Source organism: Poecile atricapillus, chromosome 12 (genome assembly GCF_030490865.1).
Source record: "Poecile atricapillus isolate bPoeAtr1 chromosome 12, bPoeAtr1.hap1, whole genome shotgun sequence".
Taxonomy (NCBI): domain Eukaryota; kingdom Metazoa; phylum Chordata; class Aves; order Passeriformes; family Paridae; genus Poecile; species Poecile atricapillus.
The window spans coordinates 3,963,445-3,983,743 of NC_081260.1; the positions used below are offsets into that span (position 1 = coordinate 3,963,445).

General features: G+C 55.0%; 2 protein-coding genes across 2 annotated transcripts; both read right to left on the reverse strand.

Annotated features, from left to right (window-relative positions):
- Window positions 1–462: 462 nt before the first annotated feature.
- On the reverse strand, window positions 463–6,815 carry CNGA2 (cyclic nucleotide gated channel subunit alpha 2). The gene is made up of 6 exons (XM_058847745.1): window positions 6,350–6,815; window positions 6,071–6,181; window positions 5,406–5,576; window positions 3,094–3,201; window positions 2,601–2,707; window positions 463–1,946 (listed from the first exon to the last, which is right to left on the reverse strand). Exons 1-6 carry the CDS (start codon window positions 6,436–6,438, stop codon window positions 523–525), a joined length of 2,010 nt encoding a protein of 669 aa, XP_058703728.1. The 5' UTR covers window positions 6,439–6,815; the 3' UTR covers window positions 463–522.
- Window positions 6,816–8,973: 2,158 nt separating this feature from the next.
- On the reverse strand, window positions 8,974–18,989 carry FATE1 (fetal and adult testis expressed 1). The gene is made up of 7 exons (XM_058847756.1): window positions 18,908–18,989; window positions 16,070–16,370; window positions 15,418–15,566; window positions 14,609–14,697; window positions 13,874–14,035; window positions 11,412–11,490; window positions 8,974–10,984 (listed from the first exon to the last, which is right to left on the reverse strand). The coding sequence occupies exons 2-7, from the start codon at window positions 16,263–16,265 to the stop codon at window positions 10,853–10,855; spliced, it is 807 nt and encodes a 268-aa protein (XP_058703739.1). The 5' UTR covers window positions 16,266–16,370; window positions 18,908–18,989; the 3' UTR covers window positions 8,974–10,852.
- Between the last annotated feature and the right edge of the window lie 1,310 nt (window positions 18,990–20,299).

Sequence of the window (20,299 nt, forward strand, 5' to 3'; positions counted from 1 at the left end):
TGCAGGGCTCAGGGCACCAAAGCACCTGCACCAGGTGTCCCCTGACAGCACCAAATGACAGGAGAGGCAGGCAGGAGGCAGAGGATTCAGATCCTGGCAGCTCAGTGCCCAGCCTCAGCAAGGGTGGGGAGCAGGGCAGTGACAGTGACCCAGAAAGGCCTCTCCCTTTGCAGATGTCAGAAGCACAGTTTGGCCTGTCCTAGCTGAGTTTGGGGACTGTGAGTAAAGAGTTTCTGGGTGCAGACTGGGCAGTGTTTGCAGACACTCACTGAGGACTGATTACCTCAAGTGAGTTACAAAGGCTGGCCCAAAAGGCAATGAAACAAGTGACAGGTCAGAGGAGGAGCCAGGGCAATCCCCTGATTTGGAGCCACCTCAGGGGCTGCCATCAAGGCAATGCCAGCAGCAGCGCCAAGGACCTGAGAAAAGGCCCTGGCAAGGCAGCCACTGGGTCTGCCTTGTGAAACAGCAAACACTGCCTCAGCACAAGGTCAGACATCATCCAGCTGACTCTGTTCCCCCTCACTGCATCCCACCAGGTGAAGCTTTCTCCTCATCCTCAAACAGACTGTCTGAGCTATCAGAGAAGAAATCCTCCACTTCCTCCTGCCTCATCTTGGACTCCAGAGCAGTGATGCGCTGCTTGAGCTTCATCTGGGCATCGTTGTATTCAGTCAGGAGCCGGCCAAAGCGGGTGTGCAGCGTGTCCAGGTTTGAGGCCACCCTGTCCAGCCTCTCCTCCATGCTCTTCCCTTCTGTGCTTTCCTCTGCAGCTGACTCATCCAGCAGCCCTTCCTTGATTAGGATCTCCCTGCCACGCTCCTCCAAGATCCTTTTGGCATCAGGGTACTCTGTGATTACTTCCATGAGATCTTCCTTTGACAGGCAGAAGAGATCAGAGTATCCCAAGCTGCGGATGTTGGCTGTGCGCCTGTTGCCCATTTTGCTCCCTTTGATGTTGAGGATGCTGATCTCACCAAAGCAGCCCCCTGCAGTGAGCAAAGCGTACTGTGTCATCCCATCATCCGCCACCACGGCCAGCTTGCCCTCCTTGATGATGTACATCTCCTTCCCGATGTCCCCTTTGCGGCACACGTAATCCCCCGGGCTGAACACCTGAGGGCGAAGCTTCAGCACCAGCTCCACCAGCAGCCCTGCCTCGCAGTTCTGGAAAATCCTCACCTTCTTCAGCGTCTCCAGGTGAACGTTGATGGCAATCTCTGCCCTCAACTTATCAGGGAGGTTCTTGAGGACCTCCCGTTCATCTACTGCCTTCTTGTTGGTCCACAGGTAGTCGAACCACTTGATGACTTTGGTTTCCAGGTCTTTGCTCACCTTGCGGAACTGCATGTAGTGCTTGATGGCATCGATTTTGGCCTGGAACTCCGCCCTGGTGGCGTTCATGTTGGATATCATGGAGCCCACGTTCCCCACGATGGTGGCAAAGATGAGGACGCCGACGAGGAAATCGAAGATCACAAAGAGGTACTCTTCATCCCGCACAGGGGGAGGGGTCTCCCCGATGGTGGTCAGAGTCAGCGTAGACCAGTAAAGGCAGTAGATGTACTCCCGGGTCAGAGACCCGTACTCAGGGTCTGTGACATTGGGATAGACCCAGCTGTCCTCCCCGAAGCCTATGGCCTTGGAGATGGCATAGTAAATGCAGGCATTCCAGTGGATGATAATCAGGATGTAAAGAACCAAGTTGCTGATGCGGAAGATATTGGGGTGGCTGGTTCTGGTCTCGGTCCTATCGAAGAACTCAAACATGCGGGAGAAGCGCAGCAGCCTGTTAAAACGCAGCTCAGGGCAGTGCAATCCCACCAAAAAATAGGCCAGGTCTGTGGGCAGGGTGGAGAGAACATCCAGCTTGAACTGGAGCGTGTGGATGTAGTTATCCCGTAACTTCTTCAGGTCCTTAACCAGGAGGCCCTGTTCCAAGAACCCTAAAGAGAAGCAAATGACAGGATTATCTTGGTTTAAGTTTGGCACCTCTGCAGGTTTTGTGAGCACCTGAGCGATAGTCTGTGATATGCATAAATACACAGGGTCACCCAAATATCACCAGTTCCTGCTCTACTCAGTTTGTTACCACTCAAGACCTTCATCTGGCAAAAGCCACCCAAAGATATCACTCAGAGATTTACTCTGTTGCCATGAAGAAAAAGGAACACAAAGGTTTCCATCCTCCAGATCATGAATTATTGCAGTTCTGACAGCAAACGTTCAGCCAAGTGCTGCCTTCCGAGAACATTAAATTCTACCATTTTTCCATGCAGATAATTCATTAGCTGAACTGATGCAAAATCAGAGATACAGACCTTCAACTACGCCTGAATACTAATAGTAATGCAGGTAATTTTGTACAATTATTCAAAGGTGAAGTTGAAAGCTGGGATGATTAATCTTTCATATTGAAACTTGCTCCGTTTCTCAGATCTTCTAATTAGATTCTTTCTCTGGAGACTGCTTCGTACTAGTGAACGTCAAGGTAGGCAAAACCCTCCTTCTAATGGGACTGGATGGATTAGGCCGGTCCCTTTCAGCTCATCTCCACTTTTAAGGGATGAAAGGAAGGCCAGGATGCTGCTCCTGCTCACCTGTGTGCAGGCGGATCACTGTGTCCCCAAGGTAGAGAGCATCTGAGATGTAATCCAACACCAGCCACAGCACAAAATAGCTCTTTTGCAGGTCAGTGAAGCAAGCCCTGGAGGAAGACCATCAAACAGGGTGTGAGGCCACAAATCCCCACATCCTCTCTAATTATTACAGTTTGATATAGGCTGATCCTGAGGTACCCAACTCTGCAACAGAGCTTGGCCACTGGGCACACTCCTCTTCTAGGAGTTAAAACTCCCTGCCCTGAAAAATCTGCCCTCCCTTGATGAAAGTAAAGCAACATCTTGAAACCACCTCCCAAATGACCCTGAAACCACAGCCCTTTCCAGCTGGGCCAGAACCCACAGTGACAGTGGAGGGTCTCTTTCAGTGCCCACCAGCCCCAGCACCATGAGTGTCAGCTTGGTCCTGGCTGAGCCACAACAACCAGGTGAGCAGGAGGGTCAGAGGAAGCCCAAGAACCTCCCAGCTCACCTGGCTACGAGCAAGCACCAGTTATAGAGGACAGGAACTGCAATCACAGCCAGCCAGTGGTAATACCCGTCCCCCGCAGGGTCCACCACAAAGAACTGCCATTTTCTCCTGGAAGCAGAGAGAAGAGACAGAGCTGGCAGTGGCTGTGGAAAACAGTGTTGGAAGGAAGCATCAGAGCCACATCCTTCACCCCTTGCACCGCACTGCCTTGAACAGAGCTGCTTGGGTGCCAGTCAAAGCCAAAACCATTCCCAGCAGTGCCAAATGTCAGCACTGTTTAAGTTCCTTTATCCCTTAAACTGAGCCGGGAAAGCAGCAGCAGTGGAATCTGTGGTTTGGTGAGGCAAAGCAGGTGGCCCACATGACACAGCACCCCAGTGGCTGCAGAGCCAGGAACAGATGAATGGAAGAGGGTGATCAGAAAAGTTCTTGAGACGTGACATGACTTTGCTTCTCCCAGGTGAGGGAGGGAGCGGTGCCAGGCAGACCTGAGGAGAAGATTAAGTGGAGCAGGAAGGGAAGTGTGCTGCAGATCAGTGGCAGCACCAGGAGGGGCTGCCCAAGCCCCAGAGCAGTGGCCCTGGGGGCAGCTGGCATGGCAGGACTGCCTCCTGTGCCTCCTGCAGTCTGCACAGCCCGGGCTCCAGCCTTTGAACTGCTCCCAAGTGTTTGATCCTGCTCATCTTGGGACTCTGAGATAAGAAGTGTGTGCTCCTGTTGCCAGATTCACTGGGGAAGAGAAACTCTGTGGCTGGGCTGATAGGTTTATAGCTGCTGCAGCCTGGTGGGGCAAAACACCCTCTCCCTCCTTCCTTCCCTCCCTCCCTCCAGCTTTTGAAGATGCAAAACTCCCTCCAGTGATAGGGAAAAAAAAACCAACCCACTTGCCAACAGATTGCCCATGCCCACCCCATTATTCTGGCAGCTTCAAAGGCAGAAGCCCTGCCTGGAAGTCTCCTTTCCCTGGAGTACAGGCAGTGCCTGGAGCCTGGGGACTGGCACTCGGCACAAAGCCAGCCCCAGTCCCTCATGTTCACCCTCCATGCACCCACAGACAAGTGGTGATCCGGCCTCCCCATTAAAAGGGTTTGTTTTTAACCAGAAAGTGCAAGTTGAACATTTGTTTTTTGAGAGAGGGACCCTGTCCCCTAGGGCATACAGCACTGTGTGCATACACACAGGGGAAGCTCTGACTCACCTGCAGCCAGCCCAGACAGCTGGAGCACACACAGCCACTAATAACCTGTGATGCTGTTAATGATGTTAGTAACTTCAGCTTTAAATCACCAGTGATACCATGACAGTGGCCAGAATCACTGATATTACACTGAGAGCAGGGCCAGGGCTGGAAATACAGGGCGCTGGGTTAACTCAGGAAGAGGGAATGATCATCTGCCTCTTCCCGAAGGCTTTGCACTCAGGCCTGGAGCTGTGGAACCTGCCATGGCCATGGGCAGCAGCACACATGTGGGATTACCAGACTTGGGGCTCTTCTTACTTGTGGAGCTGAGGACCCAGAAAACTCCAGAAGTTCCCACTGTATCCCCAGAAGACACTGGCACTGAGCAGCCCTTTCACAGAACACTTCAGCTGCTTCTAGTAATGAACAAGCTCCCCTTAACCTCACAGTATTTTCTTCCAGATACAAGGCTCAGATTATTTTTCTCCTACATAAAACAATTATTTCTCGGTGTTTTAATTACCATGTATAATGGTAGGGTCCAGAGCAGTCTGTGAGCTTTGCCCTCTAATTAGCCAGCAGAAGAAAAGCCAGGTTATTGCTTCTCACCAGGAGTGTGAGCTGAGGAGATGAAAGGGCTGCATTTGAAAGAGCCTTTTCAGAAAGCTGCTCTTTGTGGGGACACAGGCAGCAAACACACTCCTTTCATCCCGCAGATGATGAATGAGACTGGCAAATCCCACAGATTTGTGGCTCCTGGGTGGGATGCAGTGGTTGCTGGGTGGAGTCCTGCATCCCTTGGCTTGTGTCCAGCCCCTCATATGCACAAGCTGCAGGTGCATCTTATCACAGAGCCAGGGCTGGCTCCAAACACAGCCCTAGTGTGGGACTGGATGTGTTTCCCACCAAGGCATGGACCAGGAGGGAGAAGACCCCATGGCTGAGGGACAGGCCAGGTCTCTTCCACAGGGACAGACCACCAGGTCCTGTGTGTCAGCAAAACAACCCAGCAGAGCCAGGCTGGCTGCCAAGACAGGGGCAGGAGGGACCCTTCCCACCACTCCACTTCCTTCTTTCCCATCCCCACTGGCAGCCCCCAGCTCCAGCTGGGACCACAGGAAAGGGATCCTACCTTTTATTTAACTTCTCAGCCTCCTCATCCTCAAGTTCATCGCCAGCACCTTCAGCCACTGTCAGGAGCTCGGGGCCTTGAAAACGCTCCAGGAAGGGGTCTGGCCTCTCCTGCTCCTCCTGCAGGCTCTTGTTGGCCCAGCTCCTGAGCACCAGCACCAGCTGGACTATCCTGGACAGGCCAGGGAGGCAGACACAGCAGTTGTTAACAGAGCAAGGACAAAGCAAAAGCTTCAGAGTCATCAGGGGAGCTACAGCTGAGAAGAAAACTCTTGCAGCTCCCTTCCAAGCACTAGAATGTATTTTTTTACCCCTTTTAGTGATGATGTGGGACCAAAAACACACAAGCAATAGAGATCACCCTGATAGAGTTCCACAACTTCTACCCCAGGCCTGCTGTCATTGCCACAGGAATATGAGGAATCTGTGGGTGACTGAGGCAGAGGGAGCCTGCAGGGAAAGGAGCCTCTGAGCCCAGGGGGGTGAAGCCATCCCCTACCAAAACCCTCTCATGGCCACTGGGGCACAGAGAGCAGCATTCACAGACACTCATCCCTGCATCCCACAAATTCCACACAGCAGAAGGGGATCCTGACTCCACAGAAGGCCCCAGTGTCAAGGCCAGGCACAAAAGGCTCACCCCATGCCAGTGGCACACACAAGTACCTGGCCAAGGCTCCCTGGCCTTGGAAAGCGTGGTCAGCCCTCTGCTCCCCCCCATCCAGGCTGGCTCCTCTCTGCAGCTCTGAGCTGGTGTCATCCCGGGCTGAGCAGGTCCTGCAGTGGGGAAAAGCCCCTTTTTTCACATCCACACTGTGCCACCTCGGCACTGCCACTGCCAGGCACACTGGAGGAACCTGGCAGCAGAGACTGGGCATCACAAACCCCGTGCCAGGCCTTTCCCTCCCCTGCCCAAACCTCAACCAAAGCAGGGACCAGCCTGACCTGCTGGTGCTGAGCCCTGTCCCCTCCGTGTCACCCTTGGGCTGGTGGTTGTCTGGGGAGCTGTGCAGACCATTGCTCCTTGCCAGCATCCTCAGGGTGAGGAGACCACAGGCACACACCCTACCCTAGGGACCTGCAAAAAGCACAAAACAGCCACAAGAAAACACATGCAGGACACATCACGTGGTTTGAACACAGAAATCCAGCACAGCATGGGAAGAGAGGGTCAAATCCCACGGCGTGGGCCCACACCATGTTTCCCAGCACCTGCAGGAGGAGTTCTGCAGGGCATTTTGTTCTCTCCAAGAGATCCCACAGCTGCCTGGGGCCGTGGAAGATGCTCTCCTCATCGTCCAGACTTCTCATTCATTTCCAGAAGAATACATTTTTTTCCTTCTCTTCTCTGGTTTTTCCCATCTCTCCTTTGCCTTTCCTACTCTCCTTGCCTTCTGCTGCCTGGCCTTCCCTTTCCCATTCCCCTCCTCATGTACTGCTCCTTTTCCTGCCCTGCCTGCCCCTCCCTTGCCTTGCTTTTCCCAGTCCAACCCCTCCTTTACCTTGCTTGCTTTCCCCTCCCTTGTCCTTCCTACCCCTCCTTTGCCTTGCTTTGGGTTGCCTTGCCTGGCTTCTCTTGTCTTACCTTCCCTTTTCTACCTCTTCCTTTCCTTTCCTTGCTTACCCCCCCTTTCCTACGTCCCCCCTTGCCTAACCTACCCCACTCCTGCCTAACCCATCCCATCCCACTCCTGCCTAACCCATCCCACTTCTGCCTAAACTAACCTATCCTACTCCTGCCTAAACTAACCTATCCTACTCCTGCCTAATCTATCCCATCCCACTCCTGCCTAACCTATCCCATCCCATCCCATCCCATCCCATCCCACTCCTGCCTAACCTAACCTAACCTAACCTAACCTAACCTAACCTAACCTAACCTAACCTAACCTAACCTAACCTAACCTAACCTAGCCTAGCCTAGCCTAGCCTAGCCTAACCTAGCCTAATCTCCCCCATTCCTGCCTAACCTGCCTTGCCTGCCCTCCCCTCCCTTCCCCACCTCCCCAGGGCAGCGGTGCCACTCCGAGAAGCCACCAGTGTCCACTTACAGCCCCGGCGTCCCCCGAAGCCTTGCGGGCTGTGCTGCTGCCTCAGGCGGGCTGGCAGGGCTGGCTGGGGAGCATCCCTGCCCCGGGAGCCTGCCGGGCTGTCCCCGGAGCGCTGCGGCTTTGAGAGCAGCAGGGCAGGGCAGGGCAGAGCAAGCGGAGGTGGCTGGGCAGCAGGGGACAGCACACACACACACACCGGGGTGGCTGTCACCGCCCATCCCCGGAGCATCCCCGCTGCCCTGAGCAGCAAGGCGCACTCCAGAGGAGCTGACAGCAGCCAGCCTTGTGTCTGGGGATGAAAGGGGAGGAGGGAAAGGTGTTGCTCGGGGATGCTCCATTTCCCTGTGCACGTGTTCCCTTCTCCCCCCACCCTCGGGGGCTGGAGGGAGCCCAGACAGCTCCAGGACAGCGGCCAGCTGGAGATCACAGCCCTCCCGAGCAGCTCTGTGCCCAGTGACCCCCAAATCTCCTCGCTGAAGGGTCGCTGTGCACCCAGGGACAGGCACCCCCAGATGGGCTCAGGTCCTGCCACACCAGGGGATGCTCCTGGGTTCTGCTCCCTCTCCCCTCCCAGCCCCCTGCCCTGGGGAAAAGCAAAGATGGTGATTGTTTCCCTGCTTCAGAGGCTGTGCCACAGCTACTGCTAGGATGGAAAACTGGAAAAAGTAAACACATTTTAACGCACTCACATCCACTTACCTCTTCTCCTGCTGGCAGAGCAGGGGACCAAAAGTGCTGCTCTGGAATCCCATCAAAGAGAGCTGCAGAGCTTGAAGGTGATCATGAAATGCACTTTTCACCAATTTCTGCCCTCTTATTTTGTTCAGGAAGTCATTCTAATACGCAGTTAGCAAAAGAAACTGCATCCCCAAGGCAATAAGGAAGAGGTCAGTTTTTATCCTCTCCCTCCAGCATGTAACCATGTGCAGTGGCTGAGGCTGGATCCATCCCTGACATGGAGTCCTGCACCTTGTGCAGGGCTGATGTGAAAAGCACCAGCACCGGGAGTCTCTTTTATCTTTGCTATCAAAGGTTTACCTTCTACTTTCCCCTTCAAAGCCTTAAATTCCACTCATGATCTCACTGAGCACCCAGGCAGCAGGGAGTCCAAAGGAAGGAACAGAATTTCTCCGCTTTGGCTGGGGCTGTAGCTCCTGGGTGAGCACCCAGCAGCACAGGCTGTCACCCTGCACTTGTCCCCACATCACAGACTGCAGGTGACAGCTCACCAGCAGCACTGGCAGCAGCATGTCCCCCTTCCAACTCTCTTTATGCCCCCTGCCTGCAGCTGCCTCCAAAAGGAACACGAGAGCTCCAGGGGCTGCTCCCTTGAGCACCACAGTGCACAAAACACTTTATTTGCTGTACACCTCATTGTGGAAGTGGCCCCTGGGGACACCCAGCTCTGCCACGTGTGCTGCCTTGGGACAAAGCAGCCAGGAGGAGGAGGAGGCAAGGAAGAGAAAAAAGGAAATACAAATATCACACTCCAACAGGGACATCATTAACCAGAAGCTTTTTTACTCAAGATTCCCCCTCAGCCAGGGCAGTTGGGGCTCAGACACCCACAGGTCACAGTCCTGCTGCCAAACTTTACCTGTTCCCACTTACTGCGACATCAGGATCAGACTCCACAGAAAAGAAACATGTCCAGAACACACAGAGTTTATTAAAATATGCATTTTGTGCTCAGTGTTTCCAGATTTACACCGGAATTTACACCTTACATAGAAGTCATATCTTCCAGAACCTACCAGGAACTAGCCCATGAGAACACATCCAGTTTGACCACCTCTCCTCCAAACACCTTCAAGCTACACTTTGAAGGTGGTGTGCCCTCCCAAAGTCATCCCTTCTCACCCTAAAATACAGCTTAAAATAAACCCCAAACACAAGCTTCCTCCAAAACACGTTAACACCTCTCAAAGGAGAGAAAGCAGACAGTTTACCTCATTTCCTGGCACGACTCCCACCCCCTTATACATAACAATTGTGTAAGGTCCTCTGGCGACCCTGACCCCATCCCTGAGCCACAAGCCACAGGAGCCACCCGTCCTGCACATCCCCCCTGGCACAGCACAGCACACCAAGCCCACTCACCACCCTGGCTCTCGTCTGCAATAAATCCCAGCGCTCTCCTCAGCTCAGCAATCAGCCACAGGTTCAGACCTGCAATTACTTTGGGACAGTTATTTATTAATCACTGTCCAGCTGCCAGATTTACAGTCACGGACGCTTGATGCGGTGTCAGGCAGAAAACACCTGAGCACTGATGTCTGTAAACAAGCTATTGGGACATCTGGATGACATGTAGATCCAGCTATAATTAGGTATAGGTGACACAGAGAGGTTCTGTTAAGCCTTGCCAAAACCTGCCCCCAGGGCCTGCATGCACAACTCCAGCAGATGTACTGGATGAACCACCAGAAACATCTCAAAGTCACCTCAGAACCAAGTCTTACTAAACTCTAGAGAAGGAAACAAACAGAAGAGCTGTTAAACTGAGCTTGTTTACAGCTAAAGAGCATCTGGGTCAGGAATTTCCCTCACCCATGTTCTTGCACCATCACTGAAGTTTCAGCTTGGCAGCAAGACCTGGGAGAGACCCCTCCACACCCCTCTGCCACGGGAAGCCTAACAAATACCTATTTTCCCTCACCTGTTTGGTGCTATCCCTGTTGATATGGGGTTTTACAATCCAGAGAGCCACCATGGGGAGGTTTCCCACGTAAATCTCTCTGGGAAAGAACCAAGCCCCTGGATAAGCCCAGATGTCAGCAAGGCTCTTACAGCCACTTTGGATCTGAGCATCTGCAAAGCTGCTGTGGCTGCAGGGATGGGAGCTCCTGGCCCCTCCAGCTCCACTCCTGGAAGAGGGGCTGTGGCACAGGAGACCTGGCAGTGTCACCTCCACCAAACAGCAGCTGCACAAGGAAGAAAAGAAAACCCAGAGGCAGTTTAGAAACACTCAGTCACTCTACAGAAGATGAGGAATAGACCACAGCAGTCAGCTGAGAACTTTTAAGGGGTCAGAGTTGAGATCTCCAAGGTGGGATGTGGCCAGGGGACCGGGCCCACCACAGGCTATGGCTGTAACAGGACCCCACGTCCACAAACACCCAACACCTCGGGTTTGCATCTCCTCTGGCAGCCTGAAGGCAGCTGCACAGAACAGACACCTCCTGTGTCAGCCACCACCCAGCCCTTTGCAGCAGCTTCTCACACCTTCACTGTCATCATGGCCTGAAGGACACAGATTCCTGAGGGCCCACAGTGCAAAAAGGAGTCCCAGTCAAGAAAAAAAAGAGCTCCACTGCTGGCAAGCACACGAGAAATGCTCCTCTCCCTGCCCTCACCCACCGTGCCAGGGTGAGCAGGGGAGGCTGGGCACAGGCCATCATCTCCTAAGCCAGAGCCACGTGTTGATGAGGCAGGCAGAGATCATCACGGAGTACACCAGGGCCTCCTTCTGTCTCCAGGCATGGCACTGCTCCTCCAGCACACGCAGCCGCCCCGAGATCCTCGCCAGCTGCAAGGGAAGCAGTGGGGCACTGTCAGCACCCCAGAAGCGTGGGACAGGGATGGAAAAGATGGGAGCTGCTGCCTCCTTCAGGCCCTCCTTTTCTAAAGCAGCAGCTTTTCCCACCTTTGTGTGGGAGGAGCGGCAGCAGCACCTCAGGCCTGCTTCTCAAAAGGATTCTTCCCCTCAGAGAGCATCTGAGCCCCTCTCACAGCCACCAGAGGGGTCTGGCTGTGACCTGCAGCCCTTCAGCCCCTCGGGGTAGGAGCTCCATGGATCAGCACACGTGTGAGTCCTCTCTTGCCTCTCCTTAAGGCAGGACCAGTCTGACAGCACCAGCCAGCCCATCAGGACTGAGCCACTGCCCCTGGAGCCTCCTCACCCACCCCCTGTGGCTCTCCCGGGAAGGATTCTCAGCCCTTCACCCCCATCTCACCTGCCTTCTCATCACTGCCACCTCCGTCACCCCGGCCTCCTCCAAGGCGCTCTCTGCAGCAGGGACGAGCTCCTGGGAGCTGGGAAAGGAAAGCAGAGATGCAGGTGGACAAGCACTGCTCGTGGGGTGCCTCTCCACAAATGCAGCGCTGCCACGGCGAGCTGAGCCACGCAGGGAGTGCCTCCCCAGGCTGTGCTGCACCAGGAGAAAGCAAACAGCACCAGCACAGCACCCACAGATGAGCATCCACTCACCTCTTCTTAACCCCCAGCATGCACATTGATACCCCTCCAGCATGCACCCAAAGTGATCAGGACAAACAGACAGCACGTGCCAAGACAGGCAACAAAAAACACATGCTTGTATTTCTTTAGAGGTGCAACAGAGAGAAAACATATCTACTAAGCCTCCATTCTCTGTAGTCACAGGAAATCACTGAGGGCTGGATAAAACATCTCTAGAGCCAGTCAGGTAAAAGTACCACAGGACCAGTGCTGAAATGGAGGGGTGATCCCATTTACATCAGCAGGTGAGGAAGCTGCCATCAGCTGGAGGGAGATACCACTTTTTGCTCTTGTAGCAATTTTACCTGCAATTTGAAACATAAACAAGCAACCCAGACATTCACCACTTTGTTCCCTCCCTGGAAACACGGGGGCCCCCACTGGAACGAGCAGCTGCACTGGCAGAGGCAGCACACACCACTGATCTCCAGGCCAGTCCCTGGAGGCACAGCCTCACTGCAGGAGCCACACCACTGAATCACAAAATAAAGTAGATCCACAGTGAGAAAAAGATAAATTCCTGCCATCACAGGCTAGCCCAAAATCAGCAATTCTACAACCAAAACTCCCCTGTGCATTCTAATAACTCACACAGGCACTCACTGATCCCGTAAGGGTTAACAAGCACCTAACCCCACTCCTTGGAGGCCCTGGGGAGGAGAGGGTATTTATCCCTGTTTGCAACATGATGCTGATCTCACTGAAGACAAGCCAGAAGAGCATGTGGAGATTTACTGAATCCCCACCTGAAACTCCATTTGTGAGATAATACCTCCACAAAATGTAGCTGCAGTGTAAAATGACAGTCACAACAGAAAGAAAATGCAATTTTCCCCAGTAGAGAACCATGAAAAAAGGACACATCCTGCAGCTTTTGACTCAAAATCCCAGTTGATACAGGTGAACACCCTTTAAAGTAGAGACTAGAAATTGCCTTTTGGTGACTCATACCCTTCAAGAGGTCACTGTGAGCCGATATCCCAGTCTCTGTCTGAGACCAGACTTGACTAAAATTTCAGGACAAACAAGTCAGCACAGTCTTTTTGTTTATTTCATTGTTGCACAGGGGTACAAAGCTGTCATATTGAAGGGATGTCTGAATCTCAAGGGATGTAAAGTACTAGGAAGAGGTGTTTGAGGGTGGCTGGTTTCAAAGGGAGATCAATACCTGGGGAGAAGCCCCAGAGTCATCCCACTGCATTACGGCAGCTCTGCAGGCTACCACGGCCTGAATGCCCTCCACTGCTGGAAGGAGGAGGGAGAAAGTCTTTTATAGCCACTAACCAGATCTCTTGGTCATTAAGAAATTAAAATTATGTTTGAAGACAGCCTCAGCCTACAGTTTTTAAGAGCAGAGACATCAGAGACATCACTTTGGATTATCAGCAAGCAGAAGCCAGGTGGGGAGGGAAGGCAGGATGTGATGGATGGTGGATGATGGACGCTGGTTCTCCTCCCTTTCTGCCTGGAGGCTTTGCTCAAGGAGAATGGGCAGTATTTACTTGTTGCTCCAGGTGCTCAGCAGCCTTAGAGCAGTGGGGACACCTTAAGGCTGCAAGGATGTCTTTGAACGAAGAGAATTTACTGCAGTGGCACAGATAAGGGTGGTGGAAGTGGTTCCTGCAGCACATCTGGAGGGACTGAGGCCACTGCACACCTGCTCCAGGGAGCACAAAGGGACACCACAACCTGGCCAGGGACACTGGCTGTGGGATGAGTTCATGGAAAGGCTAAGTAAGAGTGACCAAAATACAGTCAAAGCTGCTGGGAGCCTGCAGGAGAGGCTCTCAGGGACAGCACCTGGGTCAGGCTGTTTGCTCTGGATTTTGATTCTCTTCACAAACCCCTCTCCAACAAGCTATGAAAGCACTAGAAAAATTAGTCCTTGCTTAGCAGCAAAGCCCCAGAATGCCACAGCAGCACGGGGTCACTCAGGGTGCCCAGGGGACTGGTGTTAAAGCTGAGCAGACTCAAGCCTGGCTGGGTTAGTGGGGTGCACCAAGGCCTGGCACCCAGAGCTGGCAGACAGGACAGGTGAGAAAGAAAGTCCAAGGCAGCCATGCAGGACCATCCTGCAGCCCACAGCTTACAGAGCTCGTGCCTGGCTCATGCCTCAGCAAGGCACAGGCCAGTCCTTGCAGAGTGACAGAGAGCTGGCTCAGGACAAGCCGAAGTCACCTGGACGGTGCTGGGTCTCGCAGAGAGTCCTGGACTCGGTGGAAGAGCACCTGGCCCAGGAGGTACATGGTCTGGAAGATGTTCTGCATGGAGTAGATCCTGCCTGCCTCTGTGAGGAGGGGGAGTGGGGCACTGGGAGCAGGCAGGGGATACGAATGCAGCCTGGGTACACACAGAATCACGCCTGTTACTCCCTAGTCTCGCACAACAGGGCACAGCCTGGCACCAGGCATTGCCCCTCATCCCTTCAGCAGCTCCAAGCATCTCTGGGCAACGCCACTGGCACCCAGACCCCGATGGCATCAGCTGGGAGAACCCTCTCCAGCAGCCCCCAGACTCAGAGGCAGCCACCTGATTCCTGCAAAGCCAACCACGGCTGTGCCATGCTGCTCTCCTGCCACCCAGGACAGCTCTGGACTTCACGTGGGACAGCAGTCCCTGCTCCAGGACCAGCTCAAAGACAATGTCCCCACTGCAGAGACTCGAGCCCAAGGCCATAAGCAGAGGGCCTGGGCAACAGCACAGATGCCTTCAAAGCTGCCCAGCACAAACATCTCTGGCACCAAAGGCCATGTTCCTCTCAAGGATGAGCAGGACTTGCCAGGCACTGCACTGCTCTGATTTGGATCCCCCCACGCCCCTCTCAGGACACCAACACCAGAGAGCCTCCAAACAGCCCAGTGAGAGAAGATGCTGCTCCCCACCCACCCTGGGTGACTCTGTGCTCGTGCTCACCCCTCATGGTGCTGTCCTGGGCTGTGCAAGGCCAGATGGGCACAGTCACTCGGGGTCCTGTCCCTCCGTGACCTGCTGCTGTGATGGCCCTGTGGGAACCAAACACAACCACATTATCAGGGGGCTGAGCCCAGCCTGGTGCCCTGTGCACCTGAGTGCTCTCACTCAGGGGTGCAGCACTACAGGAGCCCCAGCCTGGTGACCTGATGCTGGTGCAGGTGGGGAGACATGCTCACAGCAGACAGAGCATCCCCAGCATGCTGATCTGAACTCCAGCCAGATCAAAACCCCTGAACCTAACCCATCCAGGATCAGCTCTCGAATTTCAGGGAGGTTAAAGCACTTGAGGAGGCAGAACAGCAGCTCCAGCAGCCAAACCAAGTCTTTGCCTGCCCATGCCTGGGACCTCTCTTTAAAAGAGTCTCACACAAGGTTAAAATGTGCTTTTGGCCATGACCCCAGAACCCTTTACACTGCTGTGATGAACCAACTCTGCCTCATACTTCATCAAGAAGAAGAAAACAGGTTGAAAAAGGACTTAAAAAGTAGCAGCAGCAGCCCGTGGTGGGACTGCACCTACCTCAGCCTATCCCCTGCCCACAAAATGCAGCAAGAGATGTGGCTGGATCCAGGTCCCAGCACACAGGTGTGCACTGGTTCTGGGTCAGAAAGAGATCACAGCGCCCCTACCCCTCCCTCCTAGGGCCTCCTGGAAGAAGAATCCTGGCTTGGGGTGCTAACAGCCATCTGGAGAACCCCAAATTTGGGATTGCTCCCATTCCCCACCCCAGCCCCTGCCCGTACAGTACCGGTCGTTTGCGTCGCTGGGCGCTGGCTCTGCTGGCTGAGGGCAGGAAAGGGAGGTCCCCAGAGGGGTCTGGGGACACGTGCACCACAACAGGGGGGACCTTCTTTGGCTGGGTCAACAGGATTGGCCTCAAACTGGTGTCTGGTATCTCTACAGAAATGAGAGAGGGAAGAATTAAGCCCACCTGAATGGCCTCAGGAGAGAGAAGAGAGATGCACCCACGTGGAAAGTCAAGTTGTGTTTAGTGCCAGATGGACAAACAATCCCTGGGAATTCTGGACAGCCCAGAGAGGCAGAGCCACTCCTTCAGGACAGCAAGGTTTCAGAAATGTCTGTCAAAGACAGGGCCAAATGTCCTGCATCCCAAAGCAGGGACCCTACCAAAGGCCAAGAGGGAACTGGAAGAGACATGGAGGGAGATGCCTCCACATTCTGCCCCTCACCTGTTGGAATTAAGGCCCCTTTGGACTGCTGTTGGTGACCTTTGCCCACCTCTTCCCGAGCCATCCACCATCCTGCCCTACATTCCTGGAGAAAAATGCCTGCATTATCTGCCTCCATCCTCTTGTCCAGCAAAGCAAGTGAAAGGGGGGTTTATAAGGGGGTTCTGCTCCCTTGTTGTGCCTTGCCAACCTTCAAAACCAGGGCTTTACCTGCCAGAGAAATCCTATCAGGGATGTGCATCCGGAAGGATGCAGGGACGTCCTCTGCCACTGTCCTCCTGTCCCCAGGGCTGCTGCTCTCTGCCACCTTCAGCCTGTTGGGAACCTGCATCCTTTGGTTGATGGCTTCTGTGAAGAGCAGGTCACAGCGGACACGGTTCAGGTCCAGTCCCCAAAGCGGCCACATCTTTGCAGGTGTCCTCAGATGGGGTTTCACACAGAGGGAAAGAAAGCTGCAAAGTGGCAACAGGAGTGGCACTTCCAAAGGTGACAGCAGGGGCAGCTCTTGCACCTGCACAGGGACAACACAACATGCTGTAAGACAGCTGAAACAAAAAGTGGCAAAACCAGCTCAGAAAACAGACCCTGCAGGAGCTGCCTGGGACAAGGGGGTGTCCCACAGTGCCCAGCTGGCAGGGACAAGGCTGCAAGTGTCCTGGGGAGCCACATATGAGATGATCACCCACTGCCTCAACTGATAGCAAGGAAAGGGCTCAGCACACAGTTCAGTGTGCCCTAGAAACTAGTGGAAAAGTTATTTTCCATCCAGAAGTGACATTTTTGGAGGGCTGGGATCACGTTTTTGTGTTCATACACCCCTTTGAGGAAAAATCAGGTTTTTTAAAAGCAAAACACACTTTTTGGTGATGGGCTACCACAGGAAAGGTTTTGGTGCTCAGTTTTTTTCCATTCACTGCAGTATCCCCAGGTCCATACCCCATTTTCCCCCTGATCCAGCTCTCCTTGGGTGACCCACATCCAGCCAAGGATGGACTTTGCCCTGAGCAGAGCTGCCAGATGTTGAACCACCCTGCCAGAGGGGAAGGAAAACCACACAACCCTTCCTCAGCTTGGAGCAGAGCCCCCAGCTCGGCTTTCCTCCAGGTGGGGACCAAGGAGGGACACAGCCCCAGTTCTCACTGCTCCTGGGAGCAGCTGACAGCAGGACCAGGCCATGGGACACAGACACTGCCTGGGGCTTGGCAGCTCTCAGGACACACAATGGCCCTGTGCCTCAGTTTCTCTTTTGCAAAGTTCCAGGATTTTCAGATGTGCTCAGGGGCCACAATGTCCCTAGGATTTCACCAATCCAAATAAGCAGAGGGCAATCAATGGACACTTCTGGGAGAGGAGCCCAAAAGTCATCTTCCTGGCTCCCAGCATATGCACTCTTCATTCTTTCCCAAAAAGCTGCAGCTGAGGAGAAGACCCCAACAAGCAAGAGGTGCTGAGGCTGGAAGACCCCAGCCTTACCCCAGTGCTGCCCAGGCACTCCAAACATGCACACACAGCACCCCTGCACCCTCCTTGCTGGCAGCTTTTGATCTCACCATGCCCAAAAAGGTCCTTCTTTGCTTACAGGAAAAAATCTCCACCTTAAGAGGGGCCAGCAGCAGCCAGGGCTGCCCACCAGCCCCCTCACTGCTGCTCCTCAGGGCACTTTGGAACCCCTCAAACCCTTCAGGATTTCACCCAGGGTAGAGGAGCAGAAAGAAATCCCTGGGGATCACGGGACCTGTCCCCTGCAGCTGCCAGGCCTTGACACACTGGGTACAGGAGGGTGGCAGAACCAGCTCTGCACCTGCCACAACCAGCACTTCCAGTGCTCACCTCGTGCTGCTCCCTCCTCCTCTGTCATTAAAAACCTTTCAATCACACAGGGATTTGCCCAGCATCAACAGTGGTGACTCCCACCTTCCAGCCTTGCAGACACTGCATCCCTGTCCCTGCACTGGGTCCATCCTGGAGGCACTGCTGGGGACCCTGAGGGGCCCCACACCATCCCCATCACCCTGCCCAGCCCCAACCCACGGGTCTCACAACACACACACACACAGACACATTCCTGCTTCTCCCAAAACCACAAAGACAGTGGATATTTGAAGGCACCCCCCACTACTTGGAAACAGGACAGTAATTCCTGGGATGGTCCCAAAAAGGAGAAACCTGCATCAGACCCCCAGCCAGGAGACCACCAGGTTTCTCCTTCACATTTTTGGTGCTCCAGAGGAGAGAACACCATGTGTTACATTCCCAGCTCTGAGAAACTAGCATATATTAATAGCAGAAAATCTGGAGAGGGCGGATCTGTTCATTTTCTAATCACCTGTGAAACCACTGCAGCTCCCAAGGAACAGAGGGATGGGAGAGGGTGAGAAGCAGACTCTGAGACTAAGCTATTAAGAAAGGAAAAAAAAAAAAAAAGAAAGATCAGCTGTCAAAACTCGTAAGAACAAAATGCTTAAGTGGCTGGATTTCCTCCTTTAACTTTCTTTAGGGCTTTTTCGAGCTCTTGCCAAGCACCCCCCACTCGCCTGGAGAGGCTCAGCCTTTGCTTTGGCACTTCTCCTTGGATTTGCAGTGACAGAGAATTTCCGGCTCGCTAAGCCCGAGTAGGTTTAAATCCTGCAAGCCAGGAAAACCTGCCCTGAGGAGGGAAACTCCACAAGCTCCCTCTCTGTGTCCCTCTCCAGCCCGGGACAAGGCAGGCGGGGGAGCAGTCTGGTCCAGCACACCCGTTCGGGTGGGGAGCAGGAGGGAGCAATGTGGGTTTGCTCGCAGCTCTGCCCTCCGGGATGCGCCTTGTCCCGGCAGAGAGAGGGGCAGCGGCAGGGAAGGGCTTCCTCGGCCGGCTCGGGGTGAGCCCGATGGGACACACGGGACGGGACCCGGCCGGGGAGGGCACAGGGGGGCCCCGCACCCTCCCGGTGGGGACAGCCCGGCCCTGTCCCGGGTCCCGCGGCCCGCAGAGCCCCGGCCGTGCGAGCGGACAAGGGGACACTGCGGGCCGGGCACGGACACGGACATGGCACGGACATGGACACTTACTTTTCTTCGCAGACCGACGCAACCCGTCTGACCTGTAAACAGCCGCACCAGCTGCCGGGACCGGGCGGTGCCGGCGGGGACAGCCCGGCCCCCTCGGTAATTAACCCGGCCTCCCGGTAATGAGCCCAGCCCCCCGGTAATGAGCCCAGCCCCCCGGTAATGAGCCCAGCCCCCCGGTAATGAGCCCGGCCCCCCGGTAATGAGCCCAGCCCCCCGGTAATGAGCCCTACCCCTCGGAGTGCAGCCCTGCCCCTCGGTGTCCACCCTACCCCCGGTATCCAGCCCTGCCCCCGGTGTCCAGCCCTGCCCCCGGTGTCCAGCCCTGCCCCCGGTGTCCAGCCCTTCCCCCGGTATCCAGCCCTGCCCCCGGTGTCCAGCCCTGCCCCCGGTGTCCAGCCTTGCCTCCGGTGTCCATTCCTTCCCCCGGTGTCCAGCCCTGCCCCCGGTGTCCAGCTCTTCCCCCGGTGTCCAGCCCTACCCCCGGTGTCCATTCCTACCCCCGGTGTCCAGCCCTACCCCCGGTGTCCAGCCCTGCCCCCGGTGTCCAGCCCTGCCCCCGGTGTCCAGCCCTGCCCCCCGGTGTCCAGCCCTGCCCCCGGTGTCCAGCCCTTCCCCCGGTGTCCAGCCCTACCCCCGGTGTCCAGCCCTGCCCCCCGGTGTCCAGCCCTGCCCCCCGGTGTCCAGCCCTTCCCCCGGTGTCCAGCCGGTCGCCCCTCGTTTAACGCCGCAGCCGGTAATTAACGCTCCCCCGGGAGCCCTCCTGTCCCCAGCCCTGCTCAGCCCCGTGCCTGAGCACAGGGATTGCTCTCGCCAGGGCCAGAACCGCACCCAGGAGCTTCCCCGAGTCCCCATCCCCGGGACTTTAGCGGGCAAACCCCGCTCCCCGCAGCCCCCGGCCCAGCACAGCCCCGCGGCCGCCCTGTGCCGGAGCTAATCTCTGCTCCTCCGCAGAGATAAAATGATCCCTTTGGGATTAACGGCACTTTTAAACACTTCTGAATGGGGACAGGGCCCAAGACCTGACCGTAAAATCTGGGTTTGAAAGGACTTAAAATAAATCCCCCACTGCCCTAGTCTTGCTATTTAAAGGGGATTATCTAAGGGGTTTAGGAGCACATGGAGGACAGCAGGACAACCTGTGCACCTCAATCTCCTCCAAGACCCTCAGAAAACCTTTCTGCATCTCACCTGCTGACAGCTCAGGGCTCACAGGACACCCTTTGGGTTTCTCAGAGTATACCACATGCCCAGGTGAAGTTCAGGGCTCCAGTTGGATCTATGGGGTTCACTCCCAGACACTCCCATCCTCACTGGGGACGGTCCCGCAGCCGTGGTAGGGGTCATTGGTGTCACTGTCCTCCACAACATCCTTTGTGGGAAAAAGCCACCCCG